The 24,968-nt window shown below is 26.3% G+C and overlaps 3 protein-coding genes across 6 annotated transcripts; 1 reads left to right on the top strand and 2 right to left on the bottom strand.

Moving 5' to 3' along the window:
- Positions 1-1,104: 1,104 nt before the first annotated feature.
- Positions 1,105-10,217, bottom strand: LOC126833326 (condensin-2 complex subunit G2-like). Its single transcript, XM_050564592.1, has 19 exons — positions 9,903-10,217; positions 8,617-8,874; positions 8,205-8,393; positions 7,966-8,151; positions 7,654-7,767; positions 6,598-6,786; positions 6,341-6,514; positions 5,376-5,726; positions 4,996-5,302; positions 4,550-4,779; positions 3,615-3,890; positions 3,352-3,537; positions 2,734-2,912; positions 2,472-2,638; positions 2,203-2,393; positions 1,979-2,113; positions 1,770-1,916; positions 1,482-1,699; positions 1,105-1,376 (listed from the first exon to the last, which is right to left on the bottom strand). Exons 1-19 carry the CDS (start codon positions 9,990-9,992, stop codon positions 1,301-1,303), a joined length of 3,663 nt encoding a protein of 1,220 aa, XP_050420549.1. The 5' UTR covers positions 9,993-10,217; the 3' UTR covers positions 1,105-1,300.
- Positions 10,218-10,860: 643 nt separating this feature from the next.
- Positions 10,861-16,042, top strand: LOC126833415 (uncharacterized). 2 transcript variants are annotated; one of them, XM_050564743.1, is made up of 12 exons: positions 10,861-11,382; positions 11,457-11,639; positions 11,705-11,860; positions 11,930-12,058; positions 12,121-12,240; positions 12,448-12,493; positions 13,524-13,593; positions 13,885-13,944; positions 14,491-14,608; positions 14,906-15,021; positions 15,355-15,507; positions 15,572-16,042. In XM_050564743.1, exons 1-12 carry the CDS (start codon positions 11,380-11,382, stop codon positions 15,759-15,761), a joined length of 1,344 nt encoding a protein of 447 aa, XP_050420700.1. In that variant the 5' UTR covers positions 10,861-11,379; the 3' UTR covers positions 15,762-16,042. The 2 variants fall into 2 exon arrangements, with proteins under 2 accessions (XP_050420700.1, XP_050420699.1); XM_050564742.1 differs by having other exon boundaries at positions 10,862-11,382; positions 13,837-13,944; positions 15,572-16,041.
- LOC126833414 (nonsense-mediated mRNA decay factor SMG8) lies at positions 14,825-23,582 on the bottom strand. Of its 3 annotated transcripts, none has more exons than XM_050564738.1 (19): positions 23,550-23,582; positions 22,881-22,954; positions 22,645-22,807; positions 22,391-22,513; positions 22,126-22,277; positions 21,891-22,031; positions 21,728-21,832; positions 21,363-21,493; positions 20,809-20,874; positions 20,626-20,732; positions 20,178-20,408; positions 19,776-19,987; positions 18,869-19,087; positions 18,694-18,803; positions 18,312-18,500; positions 17,557-17,871; positions 16,996-17,167; positions 16,725-16,901; positions 14,825-16,238 (listed from the first exon to the last, which is right to left on the bottom strand). In XM_050564738.1, exons 1-19 carry the CDS (start codon positions 23,565-23,567, stop codon positions 16,109-16,111), a joined length of 2,835 nt encoding a protein of 944 aa, XP_050420695.1. In that variant the 5' UTR covers positions 23,568-23,582; the 3' UTR covers positions 14,825-16,108. The 3 variants fall into 3 exon arrangements, with proteins under 3 accessions (XP_050420695.1, XP_050420697.1, XP_050420698.1); XM_050564740.1 differs by having other exon boundaries at positions 16,725-16,898; XM_050564741.1 differs by lacking the exon at positions 23,550-23,582 and adding an exon at positions 23,155-23,265 and having other exon boundaries at positions 14,826-16,238.
- Positions 23,583-24,968: the final 1,386 nt, after the last annotated feature.

The following is a 24,968-nucleotide window of genomic DNA, read 5'->3' as shown; positions in this document are numbered from 1 at the left end:
TTATTATCCAATTATTGTATACGATTTTAAATTAAATATAATTTATCTGTTTTTAATTGTAACTTGAAATCCTAATTGATTAAATTTTAATTGAAAAAAAATGTGCAACAAGTAAGCCTAGCCTAACCTTACCTAATTTTTGTTGACAAAATTATTCTAAACAGGGAATCAGAACATTACATTGTCTCGGAACGCTATATTGTTCCCGATCCCAGCACCCATGGTCTCTGACTTCTTTATAAATATTGAAACCAGCAACAAATACAAAACTATAGAGAGAATAACTTTTATTCATAAGACTAAGTGGACTGCCCGTCATACTCAATGACACAGTAATTTGATCAGACATAAATTACGTACATTTCAAGTATTAATTAGGTTAAAAAATAAATAAAATTGCTTGTACAAAGAAAGTAAAAATAATAATATGAATAGTTTAAGTAAATTATTTAATGTTATAATATATATTGTGTGTCTAATAGATAAATATTAGAAATGGGGAAAAAACACTAATAATTAAATAAATTATAAAGCATTTAAATGCCTATGCATTATGTTCAGTGTATTCATTATTTCTAAATATATGTTTTTGAATTTGTTTTTTGAAGAAACTGAGAATGAAGGGTGAGGCTGAACCATAGAACTTCCAAGTCGTTTACTCCGTAATTTTGTTTTAAATATGGGATGATTGGTAAAAAAAATACCCCTTTTCACCACATCTTGACTCGTATTGTTGTCTCGCAGCGAATAGTCATATCGAAAACACCTCAAATAATTCAAAAAATCCTATTAACTGGTGGATTGTCACTGTCCACCGATGAAAATGATCTTAATGTATAATATAAAATATTGGGCCGTTCAAGTCTCTTTACTTTCAAATAGTATATACACCATAGTAGATCAAATCATTCACAAATCGTTTTGTACATTTTTATCTCGGTGGTTAAATGGAGCTATTATTAATAACTTAGACATACAAAATACTTATAAAAATGTTTTAATGAATAATAATAAAAAATTGTATATTAGATAAAATATACACAGAAAAGTTAATAATTACTATTATTTAAGTTCTACATAAAATGTAACAACCAATAATTCAATTGTTTTTTTTACTTAAACCTTTGCCTGATCTTCTTTATACTCAAAACAGTAAGGCAATCTTAAATATTAATACATACAAATGATCATGAAATGTAAATCATTTATAATTTATTTATAAAAGGAAGAAGTCGGCAGTATTAAAGTCACAAGAACAGTAAACAATAATCAATCTTAGAATGAAAATGTTAATTTATATCTAACATAGGGTGATACGTAGTTGTTTTGCTGTAGCAATTAAGACTTCACGTCCTTTTTGTTTGAAGTCCATTATTCTGGAAGGTAAAATTAATTATTTATTTCAACATATTGAAACTAATTTGTTTATAAATAAAAAATCAGAGTAACTCTGTACGAAATATTATAATTTGTGTACTTACTCATTACTGAAGTCCGATGTTTCTAGAAAAGAAATCCCTTGATTTGTTTTTTTGTTACCAACAGTGCAATCAACACCCAGCGGCGTTGTTATATTGTGTTCTGTCAATGTTTTGTAAAGTAATTGTACAACCGGCTCAAGATCAACACTTTTTACTTGATTTAATTGAAATGACAAAGTGTAAATGAATGAAATTGCAGATAATAATAAAACACAATCCTACAAAAAATATTTAAATATATAGTTAATTATAGTTACAATAATATATAAGACAAATATATATAATTACTGTCTTGTAGATATTAGATGAAAAAATATCAACAGCATTTAATGAAAAATATTTCCTCAACATTGTATTGTTTAGAATAATTATAGCTAATTGATAGGCGGCAAATGGTAATTCAGTTAATCTTTCATTTAAGTCCAATTGATCGATCTAATAAAAAAATTATAAAGCATTATATTTAATTGTACGATATCCATAAAATTATAACTGACTTCTCGAATTTGAATGGCGATTATTTGGATTATTGTTTCAATGAGCAAAGTAAATATTCGCTTAAAATCAACAGTACTTGTTCTATGAATACTCAACATTAAAATGTTTAATTCGTGGCGGAAATGAGTTGGACTCTAAAAAAGTATAGTATAGTAGACAAGCATAATTTTATGCGGTGTTTATATTCTAGAAAAATGATTTAACATCAATTTGCTATACTTACTCCTATAATGCTAGTAAAACGTTCTTCTGTATACTTAGATTCGCCCAAAGCTGATATAACACTGCATATGCAATTAATAAAACTTTGAGTTTTTACAAATGAAGTGTCAATACATTTCAAATAGTTAAAATGTTTTGAAATACTTATTAATGCTCCCATTGTCGATATTAAAATGTGTGGTGCCAAATAACCTAAAAAAAAGGAACATAGTTAATGATAACTAATTGAAAATACATATCTATAGATTATTATTGTATATACTATATTACCGTTTAAAATAGTAGCACAAAATGTAAAATAATGATCTAAAAATTCATTATTTACTATAGCTATTAAACACAAGTTCAATACAGCATAGTTGACAATTTCGATTACTTTAACTGTAAATGTTATAGTGCTTTCATTCCTCTCATAAAAATTGTGAACAAGTAAATTTCTGTAAAACAAATATATACATATATATATATATTTATAATATAATGGGCTGTTGCTGACCTAATAATTTTTTTTTAAAATAACAGCTTTACTAACTCCATAACCCAATTATGTATTGAAGTTTGATATTGAAGAATTTCATTAATATTTTTTTCATTGTTTTGATAGATTACGTGCAAACGTAAATGCAATTGAAATAACTCAATTAATAATTCATCAGTTAACAAATGATTATCCAGTTTTTTGTTTGACACTATTCTTTTTTCAATGGCCAACTGTGAATAAAAATAAAACATAATATAACAATAAAATAGTTACAGACAGGACTTAGTGGCTCAACTAGACGCTTGTGGATCCTATGGTTATATATATTTTAAATGGGGGCATTTCCCACACCCTGAAAAAGAAAATCCTAAACAAGCTGAGGCACATTATTTACCAGTTACCACATATATTTTATCAAATTAAAAATGGTTGTTTATTGCAAAATAATGTTGGTACTTTCCTATTAATGCAACTACCAATAAGTAAGGACGGACTGTATAATGCTTTTATTATGACGATATTTGTTGGCAACAGTAAATATGCGACTGATCACATTTTTACATTATAATTAGTATTATGCTTTTTAAAATGTTGTTGATGACAAATTTAAGTAAAGCCATTACTGATCATACCCAAGTTTCTACTTTACAACTAAAAATTAAACTTTACCTTGGATCGTTGCAAATATAGAAAAAGATCATAAGTATTTTTTTTATTGACATCTGAATCAATGAGCAATTTTTGAGTTTGTAAATTGTTCAGCATTGAATTTATTAAAAGTAAACCAGTCTTTGGCTTACATTCTTCAATATCCATTTTAAATCTCACCCTTCTACTTTCTTTTGGTTTTGGTTCCTATAAATTTATTAAAAAATTATCAAACAAATTATTGAATTATCTACTTTAATAGATATTTTTTATTTTGATCATACTGGGTATTGTGTTTCATTGAGATCCAACATCTTAAATGCTTCATCAAACCAAATAGTAACAAACTGCAATATTTCATAACCTCGCTTCCACATACACAATGTATGCACTAGACAATTGACTTTACGCATGTCAATCTCTTCTTCACTGTTGTTCATGTCGTTAGGTAATTGTTTTAATGTAGATAATGCAGCGCTTGCCACAGATACATGAGCAGCTAATTTGGAAACTGGTACTAAACTGGATAAATGAACTGCACTATAATATGCATCACCATCCTGGAAAAGTAATAAATAATTTAATGATATGTTCTATTTTTTTTCCTAGATCCACAATAACTTTTAAACCACTTAACCATTTTCTTAGTGTAGGAAGTTTACAGATCAGAAATCGTACCTGATACAAAGATATAAGGCCAAAAATTAAGAAAGTTTATTGCTTCCCTTTCAAAAACAAGATAACACCTAAAAATTTTACACATTTTTCAACATAATATTATGGGCTCCCTATAACTTTTTGAAAATAGTCTTAATTAGTTTTTAACTTCAGTGGTATAATCCTTAGAAATACATTGAAGAACGAAGAACACATAACCCTTTCTTATAGAATAGATAGTAACTTTTAATTTGTTTTTTGTAGCCATTGTTTTTGAACTTTCAAGTCTGAAAAATAGACTAAAGGTAGAACTAAAACTTAATGGGTTTTAGGTGTATGTATAATATAGCTTTTGTAGAATTATATGTGCTGTATATTTTAGAATTTTTTTTAAAATAAATTAATTCTTTCAATTTCCAAAATATTTGTAAATGTGTTGAAACTGTCAAATTAAAATATGATACGTCCTTGCCTACTATGCGGCCTCTTAATAGTTTTTACCATCTAAAGTTTCATAATTAAATTAAAGTTGAATATTTTAATACTGTAAGTATAATAATACCTTATACGTTTTCAAGACTTTAATTAAACACGATGTACAGGCATCTTGGATTTCATTCATTTGTTTATGATTGGTTTCTTCCATAAAAGTATTACGATGCAGCATCATCAAACAGCTTACACAATCCAATATGCAACATACTTTGATTTGTTCGACTTGTTCAAATTCTGAAGAATTACTCGTCGAAGAGCTAGATGAAGAATTATGCGAATCATTTGCACTACTGTCACCTGCAAAATAAAAATAAAATTATGACATTGATAATAAATCTCAAAACCTAACATGAATATTACTATAAGACAACATTATACATAATATTTCATACAGTTTTGACAATTTTACATAATATTAAAATGTATCGACACAATAATGTGAGACATTTTATATATTATGTACAATTTTTTTTATATTCTATTTAATATATTAAGTACAACACTTTTACATACCAGATTCATTATTTGTTTTTCGTTTCTTTGCCGGGAGATTATTTTCCTTGTCTATATCTTTTAATTGTTCTTCTTTTTTCTTAAGCGCCACGTACACAGTTTTAAGTAATGACAAAATAAGTTTGCACGCACTACTAAATTCGAGTTTTTTCTTAGAATAAATCATAAGTTTTCGACAAGCGTTCGGATTGATTTTGTAAAAAGTGGTAATTCGAGTAAGTGTCGCATTACGATCAGGGACTTTATCCCCAATAAAATTGTCAAAAATTAAATCAACTAATAAAATTCCATTTTGCCTATCTTCACACTGTAAAATGTATATAAAAATAGTTTACAAAACATCAAATTCTGTCAAAATAAATAATATTCAATAGACTTACTGCAAGTGCCTTAGCAATATCGTTTAAATTGACAATATGAGCAAAGTTTATTTTGTTTTTATTTTCAGGAATAGAATCAATTTTTTTTATCTTCAATAAGAAATATATAAAAGCGCGTCTAACTTTCTCATTTATGTCATATAGCACTTTCTTTAGTTTAGCCATAAATGTAGGTGTTTTGAAATAGTCGTAACATTTACTCTCTTCTAATATCTGACAGAATCCATAAAACATGACTTGTCGTACTTCATAAACACTTTCTTCGATTAATCGGGCAAACAAGCTAAAGCATTTATTTAGTCTATCATCTTCAAAGGTATCCCAAAAATATCGTAGACAACTACATATTCCCTGCAATCATTTTTTAATTAAAAATTGGAAGTAAACGTTAAGCAAAATTTTTTTTTTTTGGTGACGATAATACAGAGTACACAATGTTGGGTAAATATTTAAATTGAATAATAAACAATTTGTCATATAACTTTTAATGCTATAAAATTATTTTTAAAAAAATAGGCAATCTGTTTATTTATAATTCATTAAAAAAACAACATATATTATCTAGGTTAATTTTAAAGTGATTTACTTAAAGTTAAATATTTTACTATTTTGTTTATTAAAAATAGTTTAAAATTGATTAATTATTTATAAATGTACGAATTTGAAATCACCTTTTTTAATTAAAAAAATTAAATCACGATATACAGTAAAATTGGGGTTGATTTTGACCCAAAATTATATTTTTACAAGCTGCATAATGATATTTCCGGAGTAATAAAAGAATTTTTTTTAAATAATTAGACATCCAAATAAATAATTATAGTAAAAATAATTTTTTACTTATAGCTTCATAGGATAAAAAAGTATTCAAAATGAATAATGCCCATCTCTAATTATTTTACAAAGAGAAATTCATTTACATGAAACAAAACTTGTAACATATGATACATCTATACATAACATACTTTTATGGCTGCAATTCGAACTTGAGGACAAGGATCTTCTAATGCCTCGAAAAATGCATCTTGTTGTTTAATTAAATATCTCGATGAATTCTCGCGGCCTTCACCTCTTTTTTCTAGCGGATAAGCTCTGGCTAATATTTCTATAGCATTACATCTAACCACATTAAACTCACTCTGGTTTTAAAACAAAAACAAAATATTACGCTTAGAAATACATTAAATGTTAAAAATGTTAATTATTGAGAATTTTGAATTACCCTCAAATGACTCCAAAGTATAGGCGCATATAATTTTGTAACGACTTTGCTAAATAATAAATGCTTCCTATGACTTTGCATGCTTTGTAACAATAATAAAGCATTATGGTATGTACGGAATGATTTTCCAACTCGTTTTAATGTAATTGTTTTAGATATCAAATCAAATATTCCTTGTTGTTCAATGATCTAACCAAAAAATGAAATGATCAAATGTGTACCTGGTTCTATAATATTCTATTTCAAGAATAAGAGTACGCCAAACGATACACAGTAAGAAGATAAATGAATAATAAATAAGGATTGGACTGACATTTAGATTTAACCAATATAAGATAGTAGGAACATATAAACACCGTAATTCTTGGATTTTTAGATATTCTAGAGATATTTGTGTAATATTAAAACGTTTAACTACGTAGTATTTTTATTTATAATAACTATTTCAATTTAAATATCAATGAGAAATTATGTACATAAATATTATTGTTTATAATTTGCATATAATTTTTGTTCAATTTTTAAGTTTAATGCAAAGCTGAATAACAATAATAAAGGTTTTTCTAATACTTGGTTTTTGACAGGACCTATGATATTTTTTTTAACCCCTTGAAATGTAGCATCTCTGAAATTATATTATACAAAAGGTTCTTTATAAGGTCAAGTTGAAAAGTTTACCTTTTCAAAATGGAAATAAAATACAAAAAACACTTAAAAATGTATACATTTTTTTGATTTAATATGACTATTATGAATTTGAAATACAGTTACTTCCGAAAATTGTATGAAGTAAAATCTATAGTGACTTTATTTTTGAAAAACCAAAAAACATACGACACAATTTTCTTGTGACCAAGATTCTTATTGAAGTGCATTTTTCTTAAGTAATTTAATAACTAGTAAACTATTTCCTAAAGGTAGGTGAACTCTCTGATCTCAATGGGTTAGCATTTTATTTTGATTATCTATTTATATAAATAGTTTCTTTTTGATAAATGAATGTTACTTATGAAAGTTTGGTGTACAATTTTTTTTGATACGACTTTAATTACTTACATCTTTCATTGATGAATTCGAGTTAATCCATGCCATAAAATATATTTCTCCATAAGCTTCTGCTTCTAACTTTTTTGCTTGAGGTAAATTTCTTTTAATAGTTTGATGATACTTCTAAAAAAATTTTTAAAAAATAATCAATAAGTATGCTATTTTTGTTATTACATCGGTGACAGTGACTCATTCTCCTTTTAAATATAAAGGTATTTCATTTCACATGTTAGTGGTCTGTATATTTAACCAAAGATATGAAAAAAATAAATAAATGTGTTCATACAAATGGATTATAATTATAATGTTTTGTTATTTTACCTGAAATAGTTGTGAATTTATTGTAAATATATCACCAATAATCAATTTCCCAGTTTCAGTTTCCAAAAATAGTGAATTTTTCAACAATTTTTCAAGATTTATAACAATTAAACTTAAAATTTCTTTATTAAAAGATAACGCTGATACACCTTTACAGAATTCATACAGCAATGTTGACATTGTTTTCTGTAAACAAATTAATATTACTCAGCAGTTATTATTGTAATTCTAAAACTTACCAAGTCATTTTTCTTTGTTGTTTTCATAATAGTTTCAAATAAATAACACAGCGTAGGAGTACAATATTTTGTCATAATTGTTTCAAAATCTAATACATCATTGCATTTTGTTGTATTTGTGTCATTTTGAGTATAAGATGTGGCCAATTTCCAGAAACTTAAGCACATTTTTACTATTTCCAGTTTAAACTTAAAAAAAAAAATAGTTTTAGAAACGTAAATAAATTTAAAAAAGAATAATAAATTTAAAATTCAAAATTCAATTATTTTAAAACACATTAAGTAATACATATTACACTCCAAATAATTTATAAAGGAATGAAAAATAATTTTAACTTCTGTGCTGTGAAAATAAATTATATTTTACAAGGTCTGATCCAAATCATATAAATAAATAATAAATACTATTCACCTTATATTTATAATTTTTTGAGTATAAATTTTGAAATATGAATATGGTCTTTAGGAAGTCTTTATTTTCATAAATATCGACTGCGTCTTCCGAATTGTTGATGACATGTTGAGTAAGGTTTAAAATAAAATGGTAACAATTTACCATATCATTGTCATTAAATGTTTCATCTAAAACTGATGTTTCTTGAAGAAAGTTATTTAGTATCGTCCATATTTGTTTTGAATCATTTTCATTTAGATCTTTCAATGAATCATTCTGAAAAAAAATGTTATTTGTAAATTAATACGAATATCAATATAAATTATATAAAATGACTACCTATACCTGCCAGCTCCGGGAGCCGACTCGAGCACGTTGGGGACTCTTCATCAAGATGGGGGCTCACGCCTCCAAACCCCCAGAGAAAAAAAAACTTGCCTAAATGACTAAACTAACCTGATACTGCACTGGAAGCGTCAGCTGTCTAATGAGACCAAACTTAACCTACCCTTTAAAAAAACAAAAAATAATAGGGTCTTACCTAACCTAACTAAAGGAGTCCTCCAATTTATGACTACAGATTCGTAATCAGTTTTCAATATAAAAACACTACAAAACGACAAAATAAGAACCACAAAAAAAGTGTCCAGTAAGGTAAATTTTAGTCTTGATTTCAAACCGGTGATTTCCGTTTTATAAATACGAGCAAAGATATTAAATTTACTAGTAGGGTGATAGAAGCATTTGCACTTTATTACAGCAAGAACTACAGTTTTATTTTTAATAGATATTAAAAATTTGTTTAAAAAAAAAAAAGACTACGGAGAGTGAATGAATGCAAATTTTGATTACAAAACAACATGATAAAAACTAGAAACCCCAGCAGCACGATGTGAAAGGAAGGTTGATTCTGGGCGCCTAGGCCATCTTATGTATGTTATACTCGCTTAATGCTACCGATCATGAGATGGTTTCTTGACAAGTTCTCTAACCAAGACAGGTCATCAGACTGTTACCAGAGAGGTAGATGGAGACTCATTTTTATTAGATAATTTCTAGCCAAGCAAACAGAACGCACATTCTGAGTTTCAAACCGACGATAGTCAGTGCAAAACACACTGATGCCTCGCTCACAGGCATCAGTAACAGTGTATTACTATAAAATAAAACTATACTTTACAGTATAGTTTAGGTAAATATAATTTTCTTAAAAAATCAGGTAATTTTTAACATTAAACAAAAATACATTATACTTATATTAATTATTTACATTTAATTAAAATTATATTACACTATTAACTTACTGAAGTATTTAAGATTTCTTTCACTAATTCGGGCAGTTTATTGCAATCCAATAAACCTAACTTGATGACTCTGAATGACTTGGTAGTCATCTTGATGGATTAAGTTTAGAAAAAATAGATGAATTTTTTGTTAATCAAACAAACTATTACTAACAATTACTCAAACAAATATATAATATATACATGGTGCAATTAACAATGTTAAATATAAATTTAAAACATTTTAAAATTCAAAATCAAATTAAATTTTTTAAAAATATGTTCCAAGTTATCAATTTTCTAAGATACGTGGGTAGCCGCGGCGCCTACAAATTACAATGTAAATGTTGAGAATGTTTTGACTTTTGTTATTTAACCGCCATATTAAATTTGAAAAAAATAACGGGGTGTAATGTCATAAGGTAATTCCACTTGATAAAGTGGTAAGGTTAGGTCTGTGATTGGGTTATTTCAATGATTGAAATATACAAGGTTATTGCACAAATACCCCTTCTTTATGCAATATTCGATGATAAAAACAAATGTGTCATAGTACACATAGTAAAATCATAGACTATGAGTAAAATATAACAAGGTATAAAATAGTAAAATTAATATCCTTTCTGCAATTATTCGATCTCGAATAATTGTTATGATGTGCAGTAACCTGTATAATATTTCAACCACGGACTATTATAGTCCGTGATTTCAACCAATGTCATCTCATAATTTATCTACCTTATCTATAGCCGATAATCAATCTTAAAAACCTTAAAAAATAATTATGACGGATCAAGATAATATTATACATTAATCATAAAAAGAAGGAAGGTAACAATTAATGTTATTGTTCACATTAAAAAATAAACTTTTTATTTAATTAATTAATGTGTCATTGCGGTTATTTGCTAAGAAGGCAATGTTTACACTATTATATATATATATGTCATCCGCTATCTAGTGTGTTTATATATTATCTGTGGTTGAAACAGCTGCTCAGTATTGAAGAAACAAATTTTCGTTTGATTATTTATGATAACACATCATCTTAAATTTCTGATAGAAGCACAGATTTTAATAATATAATCTGTGATAGGAGCTCAGAGTAATAATAATAGGAGTTAGAACTTAGAGCTTAGAACTAAACTGTTTTAATACCCAACACTCAACAGTCTAGACTGGATTCGGAACGGAGTACGGAGAGTTACCTCAGTTCATAATACTTAACCAGAATTATTAGTCGTGCTTAAAATTTAGATCGTCGTTCGTTAAATTAACTTTTGTTTTGTAATTTATATTTTAGTAATTTTATGGAAAAGTATTCCATTTTTAATGTAAATTTTATTAGTTGTATCATTTGTTTAAGTCGTTTAAAACTACGTTTAGTTTTAACATTAACTTATGTGTATAAAGTATAAGCTACCTACCTGCCATATAATTTATTTTTAAAAGTATAATTATAACTACATTTTAAAATTGTTTTTAAAGATCTTAAATTATGGTAATTAATTAAAATATTATTACATGTGCCAGTATATCACTTAACATGTTTAAAAGAAACTTTTATTAATTTAGTGTGAAGACGAGTGGTCTGATATTGAGAAACGATTTGAAAAAGAAGGTATGGTTTTCAATCGACTTAAAGCCGATGAAAAATTGATTCATGTTTGGAGGTGGCTAGTAGATGCTGACATTAATTTGCAGAATGCTAGGAAAATGATTGATAAACTTCGACAAAAGCAAAATGAAGAGCTTGAAGTGAATATTCAATATTTTTTAATGCTCAGTAGTCAGTACTATATATTATTAATAATTATATTCAGGATATGGAAAATTATATGGTTCATATAAGAGTAATTGCCGATAAACGCATTGATGATATGGAAAAAACAATGGCAGTATTGGCAGAGCAAGTTGCAAGACTTGAATGTGAACTAAGTCAGCTAGAATCGTTAGATGGTGATAATGTTTGTGATAAAGTTAGTTAAATATATATTGCATCATATCAATAAATTAAGATAACTATTAATTACTAAACTTATTTACAGGTTTCAAATTTAATTTTTTATTATAAGACACTTACGAATGAAGTTTGTATACTAAAAAAGTTTAAATGTGTAGAGGATAATGGAGAAGGTATAGAAAAAAATGAAAAATTATTAGAAGAAATTATTAAAGTAAGCATTTTTTAAAAGTACATGAACTAATAAGAAGTAAAAAAATCAAATTTTTATTTAAGGTATCTGCTGAAAAAGAGTTATTAGAAGAACAAGTGAAAGAACTTGAGAATCGCTTAAACGCATATAGCAGCTGTGACATAGATAAAACAGAAGATAATACACACTTATTATCAAAAGAGGTAACTATAGTACTTACTGTAATATAATTTATTAAATTATTTAAAAATAAGTTTTTTTTTGTTGAAAATTATACAAATATTTAGGTTTGTTATATAAATATGATCTAAATAAAATAAGTTTATAGAATTTAAAAAAAACTTATTACAGTTTGTATTTAACCTTTGACTAACATTAATATTACTTCCATTATTTTAATATAATCATAGTTATCAGATGTGTTGAACAAACCTGATGGAAAAGATTCATTATTAGGTAAACATGTATAGTTGTTTTTTCTTCTGTTAAGTGTATTTGGCTATTGCTGTTTATTTTTTATTTACTAAAAACTAAAATAAATTACTGGCGGCATTTTTAGGTTTATTAATGTAATATGTATCTTTTATAGTTGTGTGTTTTATATATTTTATGACTACAAATTGTAATATTAGTTAAATAAAATTAGTGTAGTATAAATGATAATAATTAAGGGGCCATATAAACTGTTTTTCCATGTAAAAACAAGGATACGTATAAATAGAAATATTTCAACTTGTACTATGTTCTCTCTCAAAGCAATTTTAAAAACTTCATGTTTATTTAATTTTTTTACAATAAATTAAAAAAATACTAGAGAATCATTTTTTTAAATATAAATCTTGGCTTTATAATTTTTTATATCTAAAAATAATTTGTTTTCAAAAAACTTTAAATCTTAAAATAAAAAAAAATCTGATAAAAAGTACCCAATAAATTTACAAATAATTTTAAGCTCTAAATAGAGAAGTTGCATGAAACATTATATTTTTTTTGTTAATAGAGTATTAGGTAAAAATCAATTTTGTGCATATTAGCTTTAAAAGCATTTAACAAACATTTTATGCAATTAAAAATAAATTTAGCCTAAGAGTATATGTTTTGTTTTAATGTGCCAATTTTAAGATATAAATACACTATTATTATGTATAAAATTGTTTGAACTGGAACAGGTATACTAAAAATATACTGAAATAGATATACTATTTATTATTTTTTTATGTTCAATTTAGAAATTAAAAATTAGTTTTTATAATTCTATAATATATTTAACATATGATATTTATTATTTCAAATTAGTTTTAAAAGTTTTGCATGAATGTGCTTGTTTGTTTTTAACCTATTTGTTACTCATTAAGTAGTAATACTGGTTTTTTATTTTATGTTAAAACTATTTAGCATGCTAAAATATAAATGTAAAAAAACATAAAATAAAGTATTCCTACTAAGTTGTATTTTTGCCTATTAATTTAAATTGTTTATTATTTAGATAACTCAACATCGTGGAATAAAAATGTTACCAATGATGATACATCAAGTATGAGCATACAGCTATTCAGGTACTATTTTATTTAATACTGTTTGTTTTCATATATATTAATATAAATCGAATAATACCATAATTTTTTATTGCAGACTATCTTTAATTATTTAGAATGTATGTATATTTCTGAATATATACACATATATTTTAAAAGTAACTAAAAATAAATGACTGTCTCCTGTCCCTTTTTTAAAATCCGCTGCTTCTCATAAATATATGTATAAATGTAACCTTATTTTCAATTACATACAATTTTTAGTGAAAAAACTATATCGATAAGTAATTTTGGAATTGATGTACATAACAGATCTCAAGATATAAAAAATAATCAATACCAAAGTACCATTGATGCGTTTAGAGTATTTGAGTAAGTATATACATTTTGCGTATTGTACAATAGAATTAAAATTGCTTTAAATTTCTTATATTCAAAGTCCGCCACTGGATACAACTAAATTTCACCTTGTTGAAAAAATTGAACTTGACGCATCTGTTATTGTTTTATTGAATTTTTAAACTGATCTAGTAAAATTTGTTATAAAATAAAATTATTTTTAAGTACAATACCAATAGAATGAAATATTTTACAAAAAAATTAAGATTTTATTTTTGAATTCATGTTAGGTTGCACAAAACTTTATTAGTTCTATAAACTGTATTTAGACCAATCGTAGAACTAATACATTTTTGTACAACCCGGCATTAAGGTGTTTAAAGTGGCTAGGGCTTCACTTTAGGCGTTATAATAACTCGCTGAAAATTGTATAACCTAATTTCTACTAGCACTACTACTGTTTAGTAGTAGTACTGTGACTTTGAATAAATTATTATTTTTATAAAGTAATTTTGAAATGATAAATAACAATAATTTACTTTAAAAAAGTTAGTTGATTTGAAAAATGTTTGTTAATAGTCCAGAATCAACACCACCGAGTCTCATGTCTAGTAATATAGCTACTCCTCGAAAATTGTCTACTGTACTTATTGATGCAACTTCAAAAAATAAATCAGAAGAACTGAAACAATTACAAGTAATTACATAAATAGTATTTATTGATAGATTATTTGATACATTTTCCATTTTTCTTAAAAATATAAAAATAACACATGATAAACAAAACCTACTTATTCATTTTATTTATAAGAAAAAATAAATGTTTGATATAAAAACTAGAAAAGAATAATAATATAGTTTTTTCTTGTAATATAAAGTAATAAAACATTTTTAAACAAACAGTAATAATTATGTTACAATTTACATGTTAATACAATGGGAAACTATAAAGCCAATTTAATTCATCTGTTTAAAATTAAATTTGCCTTTATAGGCCGATTACGAAATGCAAAAAGCATTAATGTCTTCTCTTGGAGAAAAATATAATAATCTCGCACTCAAACATTTACATTATAAATCCAAAAGAAAAATGCAAATAGAAGCTTTAAGGTAAATATACTAAAATTGAATATTAATTACATTTGGTATTCATGTAAATTAAAATGAATAAAGTTGCCACCTATGGACCCACATTGACCACCAATAATAAATTATTTGTTCTAAAAAATGTGCAAAGTCAGTCGAAAGGATAGATTGGGCCCGTTGATTTTGTTTATATTAGGCTGGTAAACAGGCTTAACATTTTAGACTATTTTTAAGTTGTAATTACCTAAATACATATTTTATTAAGGTCTTGGGAGCCCCAGATGGCAACTGTCTTATAAATTCAAAACATTTTTACTTAAAATTGTTTTATATTAGTTTTTGATTTAATTGCAATAGAGGTAATTTGGAAGCTAGTCAATGTCAAATGTCATCTCTTAAAACACAAATAAACATACAGAACCATAGGCTTAAAACTGAAGAAGAATTTCGCAAGCAAGTGGAAACAGATTACAGACTACTGCAAGATGAAAAGCGTAATATTGATTTCCGGTAAAATATATTGCATATAAAATACTTAAAAAATTTGTATTTAATTACCAACTATTTTGTACAGATTTGCGATGGCAGAAAAAGAATTACGTAATATGGCAAGACATCTTAGTGTGTTACAAAAGAAAGTGATTATGTTGGAAAGTGCCAATGCTGATTTACTGTCAAAGCATTTACGCTTAGTATACAAAGAACCTCGTCTGTCTAAAAGTTCTACTTGTGATTGCATTACTGATATTTCTAAGAGTACATAAGAATATAAATTCAATTTTGTTTTTAAATGCCTTGTCAATGAAAATTTAAATACCTATCAAAATTTATATTTATATACATTTGTTTATATTATGTTAAAGTACAGGAAACCACTAATATTAATTTTTAATATAGATCAAATTTAACTTTGTACAAATAAAAATATAGTCATGCACAATGTGAACCTTAAGCTTACATTTAAGTTAATTTTACTACCAATTTATATATTATATAATTTGTTTTTTTTTATGATGTGTGCCAAATATTGTAACGAATATATTCCTTCCATTATATCTGCCAAATATTACATAAATATTTGTAATTAAAAAATAAAATAAAATAATTTAATTTAAACATTAAGTTTGTTGTTGTCTGTTGTTGCTTCTGCTACACTGTATACTCCTTTAAGTAATTTTCCAACTTTTTGTGAAGGATCTTTAGGTGGAACATATGGTCCACGGTCACCAGCATAAATGTAACTGTTTATTATATAGTTAAGTTAGCTGTATAAATAGAAATGCTACAACTATGAATAAACCCTAACCACAATAAAAATATAATTATTAGTGAAAATAAATTTAAATTGACAATAGAAATGCTATCTATGTTATATAATCATAATAGAACTTTTTTTTTATGCTCCAACGATAGCAAATACACCAGTACTTATGAATTCTCATTCTAAAACTTATTTACTAATTTTAACAAAAACAAAAAGTTTTAATATCGGTTCAGTTTGTATAAAATGGTCCTTTCTGTTCCCTTCAAGTTTAACTAAGGACAAGATACTAACCCAACCATATAGCATTCCAAATAAACTCTCGGTGTTAAAAAAATATTAACTAGTATTCATCCAACTTAATACAAATTGTACCGTTTAAGCAAATTTAAATTTGTAAAATTGAGTCGTCAATTGAAATTGTTAGACAATAATATTCATATAGTTGGTATAAATAAAAGGATACGGCAATCGGAGAACCCAGTAAGTGCTTTGTGTAAGCTCAACTGGCTTGTCAAATCCTGTAACAAATATCGGCCCATTCTCGTCTGGTTGTACCATAGGATTTAAAGTCACGTGCACTGGAGCTTTAGGAGTAACTATGTGAATTCTCATGAGTTGAGCCATTAAGGGAGCCGAACTACTTCAATAAATAAAATTTTTATGTTTAATAGTTTGTTTATAAACTGTAATCATTATAGAAAAAAAAATATATTTTACGGATATAGAATTTATACCTGCACGGACATGGAAAGTATAATGGCATGTCTGAATTTGATACTTTATTTCCATTTTCTTTAACTATACCATTACTGGCTGTAGTCAATATTTTATCAGGAGCTGAGCACATAAACCGATGACCTCTTGGGCATTCATATTCTACCCCAATGAATATTTTAACAGAAAATTCTGTAGAAATATAAGTATTTTTTTAGTAATAGACAATAAATTTAAATGAGATCTGGCGAAAATAGCAACATAAAAACATTTTAAAAACATAACTTTAAGAATCGTCTTCTAAAAAAAAATATTGATCAGTAACTGGTTTGACAAACTCTTTCAAATGCTAACAGCTCCAAGTATAATGATTCAAAACTTGATTATCAAACTAAAATATTAGTAACTATTTGATTTTTAAAAGTTGATTAAGTTAAAAATTTAACTAAATAGTTAAAATTTTAAAAGTTATAAGAAATTGCCAATTAAGTTTTATCTTTCACTGTCAATAATTTTGTTATTAATATTTTGCCATTTTTGTCTATAAAAATAAATATATTTATGATCAAATAATTAGGTACCTCTTGAACCTTTGACTTTACGACCTCGTTGAATAGGCGATGAATTAATTTTATTTTTATCAGTATTCCAATAACGATCTCTGGGATGGTGTTCTAGTCTAACAGTTACATCCCAAGGTAGAAGATAAGCTGTCGAGTTTAAAAATCCAGGGTGTTGTGTTTCTTGAAGCCCAATATTATGAGAGTACAAACACGATGAGCCTAAACAAACTAGTGACCAAGATGGATATTGTGGTAAAAGACTGTTAGGCGACTCGGTGTGCAACATCCCAGGGAGGTATTCTGTAGTGCTTGGTTGTCGAACCAATGACTTTTCTATACAATTAAAAATAATCTGTATAAGTAAAATCTATAATTAATAAATATAATACAACATTATAATAAATATAATTTATAAAATATTTTTGCATTATTTATACTAAAATGTTAATCTATTACAAACGTATGTCTCTTCAAACTTTTTATGGAAAACCCCATATTTACAATTCTTTTTAAAACAATTTCAAGTTTTTTTACCAATTCTACTTTTAAATTTAATATATTTTTAGTCAATTATTTTTTAGTAACTTAAAAAATGTACTAAGCATATTTTTCAGTCTTAATGACTTAGTTATTAAAATGATTTCAATTTAAAATTTATTTATAAAAAAATGATGCATTAAAAAAAAAATTTGTTAGGTTTTTATCATCGTATGAAGTATAAAGATTATATGATTTTTCGTTCAAGACATATTTATGATGAAAAACATACGCACCTCTTGTATCGCTGTCTGTGTCAGTGACTCGGATAACTATCTGATTACTGGTTACAGCTTCTTCGTTTTTTGGTCTACTAGTCAATTCCGTTGGAACAAGACTTTGTCTATCAGAAATATCCCTATTTCGTGACACTTCGCCCAAAATATCGTTGATTGGGTCCACAGAATGACAACTAGTAAAAACTCCTAAACGTATAAGCGGTGATGTAGTCAGCGGGTATACATTGTGTGTACTATTCTTCATATTTTTTATGAGTACACGCAAACATAAAAGAGTAAAAGATTATACACATAGCGTATACTCTTAAGACTACACCAGTGCATAAAATGCGATATCATATTTTCCAGACAAAAACAATGTTGTTCAGTTTTTTTTTACCTCCTAAGCTGAGCCCTTCTGTATGACCCAGTTGGGTAGGTGTATGTAACAACCCTGCGCTGTTTTTTCTGCCAGCAATTACAGGAGGTTTTGCAAATAATTGTGCCGCTCTGAATAATATTGATTTATAATTAAATTCCTTCTTAGATTAAAATTAACTTATTATTAGCTTTACCTATAATCTTGGGTGCTGGGTTGAAATACAGGGAAATTGATTTGATCCAAACAGCCACAAACACAGTCATTAGCCATTAACTGATAAAAATCGTAGTTGGCTGCTCTAATTGTGAATGGATCTTCACGCGTGCCTTGTTTATGACCACAGTTACATGCTGACAAATACACGACGCTGCTCGAGTGTTCCATAGTGAATAACTCGTCTCGATTAATTGGGCTGTAATCCCATTAAAAGTTGATATTTGCTGCTAGAAACTATTTAAACTACTCTGAACAAGAATTTAGTTTTTTTCTCTTTAATTAAAGCAAAATGTAAATGTGATCACTTTTTAAACTAATTAAAATATAAATACATTGTGATACATTATAAGAAAATGCAAATATAATTTTTAAAGAAAAGCATACAAAAACAAGAAAAGTAGTTGTAACTATACGTAATTTTATATATTAGCAATTGTTTTTTTTTTTTAATTTAAACTACTTTTCATGCAAATCAATAATCAAGTATTTAATTAAGTATTTATAAAAAAATTACTATACGCAAATTTATATTAAACATTATGTTTTTTTTCGTTATAAATAGGTATTATAACATGTTAATACAATGTTGTGATTTTTCAATGGTACTTTTATTTTATTATACTCAAAATATATCAAATAATAAAGGTATGTAATGAAAAAATGTAGTGAAGTATTTTGTAAATTAGTAATCCCTGGTTACCAGAAAAGTAAAGATACATATTTTAATTTCATCCCGAAAAAAATTTTAATGAAAAATATTTTTTATATACAAAAAACAATAAACAAATAATGTATTAATCGATACGATCAAGCGAGTATGGTAACATTAAAGAGTAAAAACTATAGCATGCATTCAGTCATCCAGGTTTAAATTATAAATCTACTTGTCATCTTGTTCTGGTTCCTTATTTGGTCCATCAACAGTACCACCTTTATGTAAAGGTTGTGTACAAGGGTTTCCTGTTAAGGACAATGTTTCACACATCTGACGACCCGATTGCCATATTTTATCACAATCTTGGACTAGAATTTGTATATAGTCATCAAGCAGTGGTCCTCTAGCGTGAAGAGCAAACACAGAAAGTGCTTGGGCTACCTGCAAACATAAAACATACAAAACATATAAAAGTCTTAGAAAAAACTGATTAGATTTTATAGCTGAAAGTGATAAAATCGCTTTGAAAGAAAATCTTAGATGCAAAACAGTAGAACTTACCTTCATAGCTATGCATCAAAGCTAGTAATTAAAAACAAAAACTTCACTCATTATTTGTAATATTACGTACTTTGGTATCGTGATAATTTCTGTTGTAATGTGACGGTAAATTGTCTTGATAAGCTGCCATAGCAATAGGTTGGACCTTTTGACATCGTCTTTCGCTAAAATTAGTATCAATATCTAACAATGATTTCATGGACTCAAATGCTATATTAGCATCCTCATCAAGATCCTCGCCCAAAACAAATAAATTGTACATCTTATTTGCTACTTCACACCACATACCAATAGCAGGTGCCTAAAGTAATTAAATACATATTGCATTATAAGTCGACAGCTTTGTTATAGCTATTAACTAACAAACAAACATCAAGTTCGAAAGATGTTCAAATACATTTTTTACATTTTTGGTTATACTCATAAGTTTTAACAAATATTTAAATATGCAAATTATTTCTAATCATGGTTAATTTGAAGTATTCGTACACATAAAGATAAGAAGTACTACTATTTACCTCAAAATAATTGTTTGTCGTTGTAGCATGCCTGCCAATGTTATCATCAAATCCTTTTTTAAATGCTACTTCAATATGATCATACAAAAACTTTTTAAAAGTGTGTGCTACAAAATTACAGTAAAATTGAATTAATTATGACTTATGGAATATTTTATAGCCTAGTTATAATTGTTTACAAACATTTGATAAAAAAATCTGGTTCCATTACTTCATCAATTTCACAGTCTTGAAATTTATCTTTAATTACTATAATAAAAAGAAATATATTGTAATTAATAACTTTACAGTACTGTGGTATAACTTTTAATTTTGATATTTTAATTAATATCTTTAATATTATATTTGCTGAACAGTTTATAACAAAATAAGCTATAATAATAGCTTTCATTACATCTAATTTTTTTTTTGTGAACACCATATAAAATCTATTTAAATATTTAACTAATATAAATAAATCCTTAGAAATAATTACATAACTACCAAGTTATCTTGACAAAATATTATGTTTAAGCACAGAATCCCGAGTCAGATTCTATCGTTTTAAAAACTAACAAATCAGAAAAATATAAATATAAATACAATTTTAAATGATCCCACTGAATTTAATAACTTATTCAACAAGAAATCAATTATTATAAACATAAAATATTATACTATAAAATAAAACAATAATTTCTTAAAGTGGTTATTATTATCATTGCAAGGCTAAAGATTAATCGTTAATATAAACTTACCAACAGATGAACTATTACAAATAGTTATCAATGAATTAGTAAAAAATTCATTCCAATCTAAAACACTATCAGGCGAATCATTCATAAACACATATTCTTGGTTAGCAGGAATGGCAAACAATGAATTGGTGCTAGAAAAAAAATAAAAAATGTAATATTTAAATATACAAAATGTGTATACATAAATACACACACATCTATTAGCATATATTTATTAATACAGTAATAAGGATTCTTTATTAGTAATACATTATTGTCAGTAATTTAAACTTCAGATAATTTGAAAATTATTTAGATTTCTAAGCTATGTAAAGGGGTTTTTATTTTAAAAATATTGATTTAAATAAAACAAATTCAAATATCACCTTATATTTGAAATGATCCTTTTTTTTCGAAGAATACTATATATTTGGTCTTCTAAGGAATGTTCAGCTTTTTTTAAACCTGGATGGCATGGTCCTGTATCTTGTCTGTTTAACATAGTTAATTAATTGACAAATTTTATAAACATTAATATGTACTATATACTTGTTTTTTTTAAATTCTGCTGGACATGTTTCATAATAAAACAGTAGTCTTGGTGAACAAAATCTAGTATTCTCAATCCAATTAGGTGATACATTTTGTACTTTTAATAGAACAGATTTAATAATGCTGAGAAACTTCAATCTAAAAAATTATATTTTTAAAGGAATATTAAAAGAAACACACACATATATATATATATATATATTTACAAATATAAATACAATACAAATCATACCTGGAACAATCAAGAGCTTTAAAATAACTTAAGTAACTAGTGTCGAATATAGGAACTGGATGTGTAAGTATAAGAATGTGAGATATACTGAATAAAAATAATAATGAACACGCATAATTGTATTTAAGTGTAGACCATACTCTTAAAAAACCCTAAAACATTACAATAAATATTAACTATTAACAACACTACAAATAATGAGGTTTATACTTAGTTACAGTTTTATATACAATAAAATACAAAATAAATGAAAAATTCATGTTACCTTTTCTTCAATTTCCGTTGATAACTCTTCGATATTCTGAACAAGTACATGGGTATCAAATATACCAATTAGATGAAGGTAAACGACTTTGCCAGGTTCGTCATAAAAACATTCAATAGTTGTCTTAAAAAAAAATGCATATTAAAATCAATTAATTCAATTACCTTATAATTTTTATCAACAATGATTATATAAATTATCATAATACACATGATTGCTAATTTATATTAATACAGCCATATATAATTAATTACCTGATTTTTGACATTTACTGTAGGGCTTTTTACTAAAGATGAATTAAATAAAGCACGGTCGTAGATATTGTTAACAAATTGAGCTTTACACGATTTTGAAATAACTGAAGATTTTCCAAATATAGAAACGACTACAGTAGGTTTGTTAGGGTCTTGAATTGAACTGTGAAATGTAAGATTAATTAATAGTATGTTTAGAATACAAATCACCAGTTTTTTTAACTTTTAATTTTTACCTTATAAAATCTTCGTCAAAAGGAAGGGATACCTTTTTATACTTCATTTTTTCAAAGGAATACTCTGAAGCTTTCTAAAAACAGTTGCATGTAAAATCGAGTATTTTATTAAACATATTTTTTAAAAGTCAACGTCAATAACCAAAACTGACACAAATAATGATTACATAATTTTATTTTTAACAAACAACCAGTCCATTTAAGTTAACTTATTACAATTAATTTACATGTACAATAATAATTTACTGTTAAATATTAAATTGGCTATAATCACCGGGTTGACAGAATCTAAGCGGTTTTTTATCAGTATCCTCTCCAAACTATTTGATAACCGACTGAAAATAATACTTGTGTAGAGTTAGCCCATAAAACAGGCAACAATTTTCGATAACAGAATGTGTCATGGCGTTGGTGTATGTGGTTTTGCCAATATTAAATTATTCTAAGGAGCTACACGTGTACGCCAAACACAAACGATCATTATTATACAAAATAAAAAATCTTATTATTATAAAATCATTATTGAGTTTTAGGAGCTCCCATTATCATCATAATAATAAAAGCTGTGAAAAATAAATAGCAATAACTAAATATTTAGCAATAGATATAAAAGTTTAATCGAAAAAGCGTGTTATAATAATTATGTGTAATATAGAAAATTATACTTACAGAAAACGTATTGTGCATTCTATAAAAATCATTTTCACTTTTTTCCTCCTAAAATAAATTGATTTATAACTATGAAAATTATTTAATCACGGTATCATCAAAATACAAATAGTTAACTTTACTCATTATAAACACTTAAGTAAAAGGTATACATCGATTTAGTAATAGTTATTTTATTAAAATATTATTTAACTACTACGAAACAAAATGTTGTGCATTGACCTACATTATTTTTAATAACACGGTCGCTTCGTACAATGTTTGAATTAACGTGCGTCATTTTAAATGAAAACTAAAACATTAAGTCATTTTGATTTTTGAGCAAATAAGAACAAATGCCAGCCTAGCCGACCGTAGTTTTAAAAAAATATTGAACTGGGTAAAATATATTAATTCTTGTTTGATATTTTTGGGAACCTTTATGTGTCAGAAATACTGCTCGTCGTTCGTTAAATGTACCAGTTGAACGTCAGTTTCTAAGGACACTATAGGAAAGATTCATCTAAAATACAAGAATACTTTAAATTCATAAATTCAAAATAAATACAAAATTACAGCGCAGTTGCAAGTCAGTGAAATTTAAAAACACTTGGCATAAGCATCATAAGCAAAATAAAATGTCGTCCAGTAGCGATGAATCAACTTTTTTCGTAAGTATAACAACTTAACTAGTAAATTAATATACAAATAAGAGTATTCACAGTAAAATTATGAAAAATTAAAACACTTTTTAGCTTCGGTGCAGAGCTAAGAAGGTATTGGTTTTACTATGATGTGTTTTTTTTGTGTCTGAACCCACGATATCTCGTAAACCACTGAACCGATTTCTTTGTGTAATAACTTTATAGATCAGAAATCATACCTGGAAGGTACTTCAGGTACTACACTGGGCCAAAAATTAAAAAAAGTCACCCCTTCCCCATCAAAATCGAGAAAAACACCCAAAAAATGTACGAATTTTTCAACTTAAAATTACGATTCTCTATAACTTTTTTAAAAATAGTCGAAAAAATTCCAAACTTATATGAATTGTTCTTCAAGTATAGTACTATCGATTAACAATAACGAACCAAAATAATATCATAAACCCTTTCCCCTAGAAGGGATAGAATTATTTTCTTTATTTCACTTTTTCAAGCAAAGTTTTAGAGATTTAGATCTGGAAATTAGACCGAAGGTAGATCGATCTAAAATAGAACTATAACATACAATTTTCTCAAAAATCTGTATTCAAACTTTTATTTTATTAAGGAAAAACGCCAAACATAGGGTAAATTTACACTTTGGCCGTAGTCAGTTTCTAGTGTGAGTGAGTGAGTTTCTTGCTATGTGTGAGTGAATCAACAGTCAACAGGTAATGAAAGTATTTTCATTATATTGTTAATTACGATACATGGGTAACAATGACAGTACCTACAT

Source organism: Adelges cooleyi, unplaced genomic scaffold, assembly GCF_023614345.1.
Source record: "Adelges cooleyi isolate 19-005CV unplaced genomic scaffold, UGA_ACOO_1.1 ACOO_flye_CR_arks_rails_tigmint_CR_PRNA_2, whole genome shotgun sequence".
Classification (NCBI taxonomy): domain Eukaryota; kingdom Metazoa; phylum Arthropoda; class Insecta; order Hemiptera; family Adelgidae; genus Adelges; species Adelges cooleyi.
The sequence above is the reverse complement of the archived record's forward strand: the minus strand, read 5'-3'. Positions and strand labels throughout refer to the sequence as shown.

What these genes read in the sequence shown, in the direction of transcription:
- LOC126833415 (XM_050564742.1), top strand. An exon ending in TATTAGAAGAAATTATTAAA is followed by an intron (nt 12,059 to 12,120) that starts GTAAGCATTTTT and finishes TTTTTATTTAAG; the next exon opens with GTATCTGCTGAAAAAGAGTT. An exon ending in ATGAGCATACAGCTATTCAG is followed by an intron (nt 13,594 to 13,836) that starts GTACTATTTTAT and finishes TACAATTTTTAG; the next exon opens with TGAAAAAACTATATCGATAA.
- LOC126833326 (XM_050564592.1), bottom strand. Translation starts at nt 9,992, where the DNA reads ATGACTACCAAGTCATTCAGAGTCATCAAGTTAGGTTTATTGGATTGC. An exon ending in CAAAAAATTATAAATATAAG is followed by an intron (nt 8,394 to 8,616) that starts GTGAATAGTATT and finishes TTTTTTTTTAAG; the next exon opens with TTTAAACTGGAAATAGTAAA. An exon ending in TAAATTCACAACTATTTCAG is followed by an intron (nt 7,768 to 7,965) that starts GTAAAATAACAA and finishes AAATTTTTTTAG; the next exon opens with AAGTATCATCAAACTATTAA.
- LOC126833414 (XM_050564738.1), bottom strand. An exon ending in TTGTAATAGTTCATCTGTTG is followed by an intron (nt 20,875 to 21,362) that starts GTAAGTTTATAT and finishes TTTTTATTATAG; the next exon opens with TAATTAAAGATAAATTTCAA. An exon ending in ACCAGATTTTTTTATCAAAT is followed by an intron (nt 20,733 to 20,808) that starts GTTTGTAAACAA and finishes GTAATTTTGTAG; the next exon opens with CACACACTTTTAAAAAGTTT.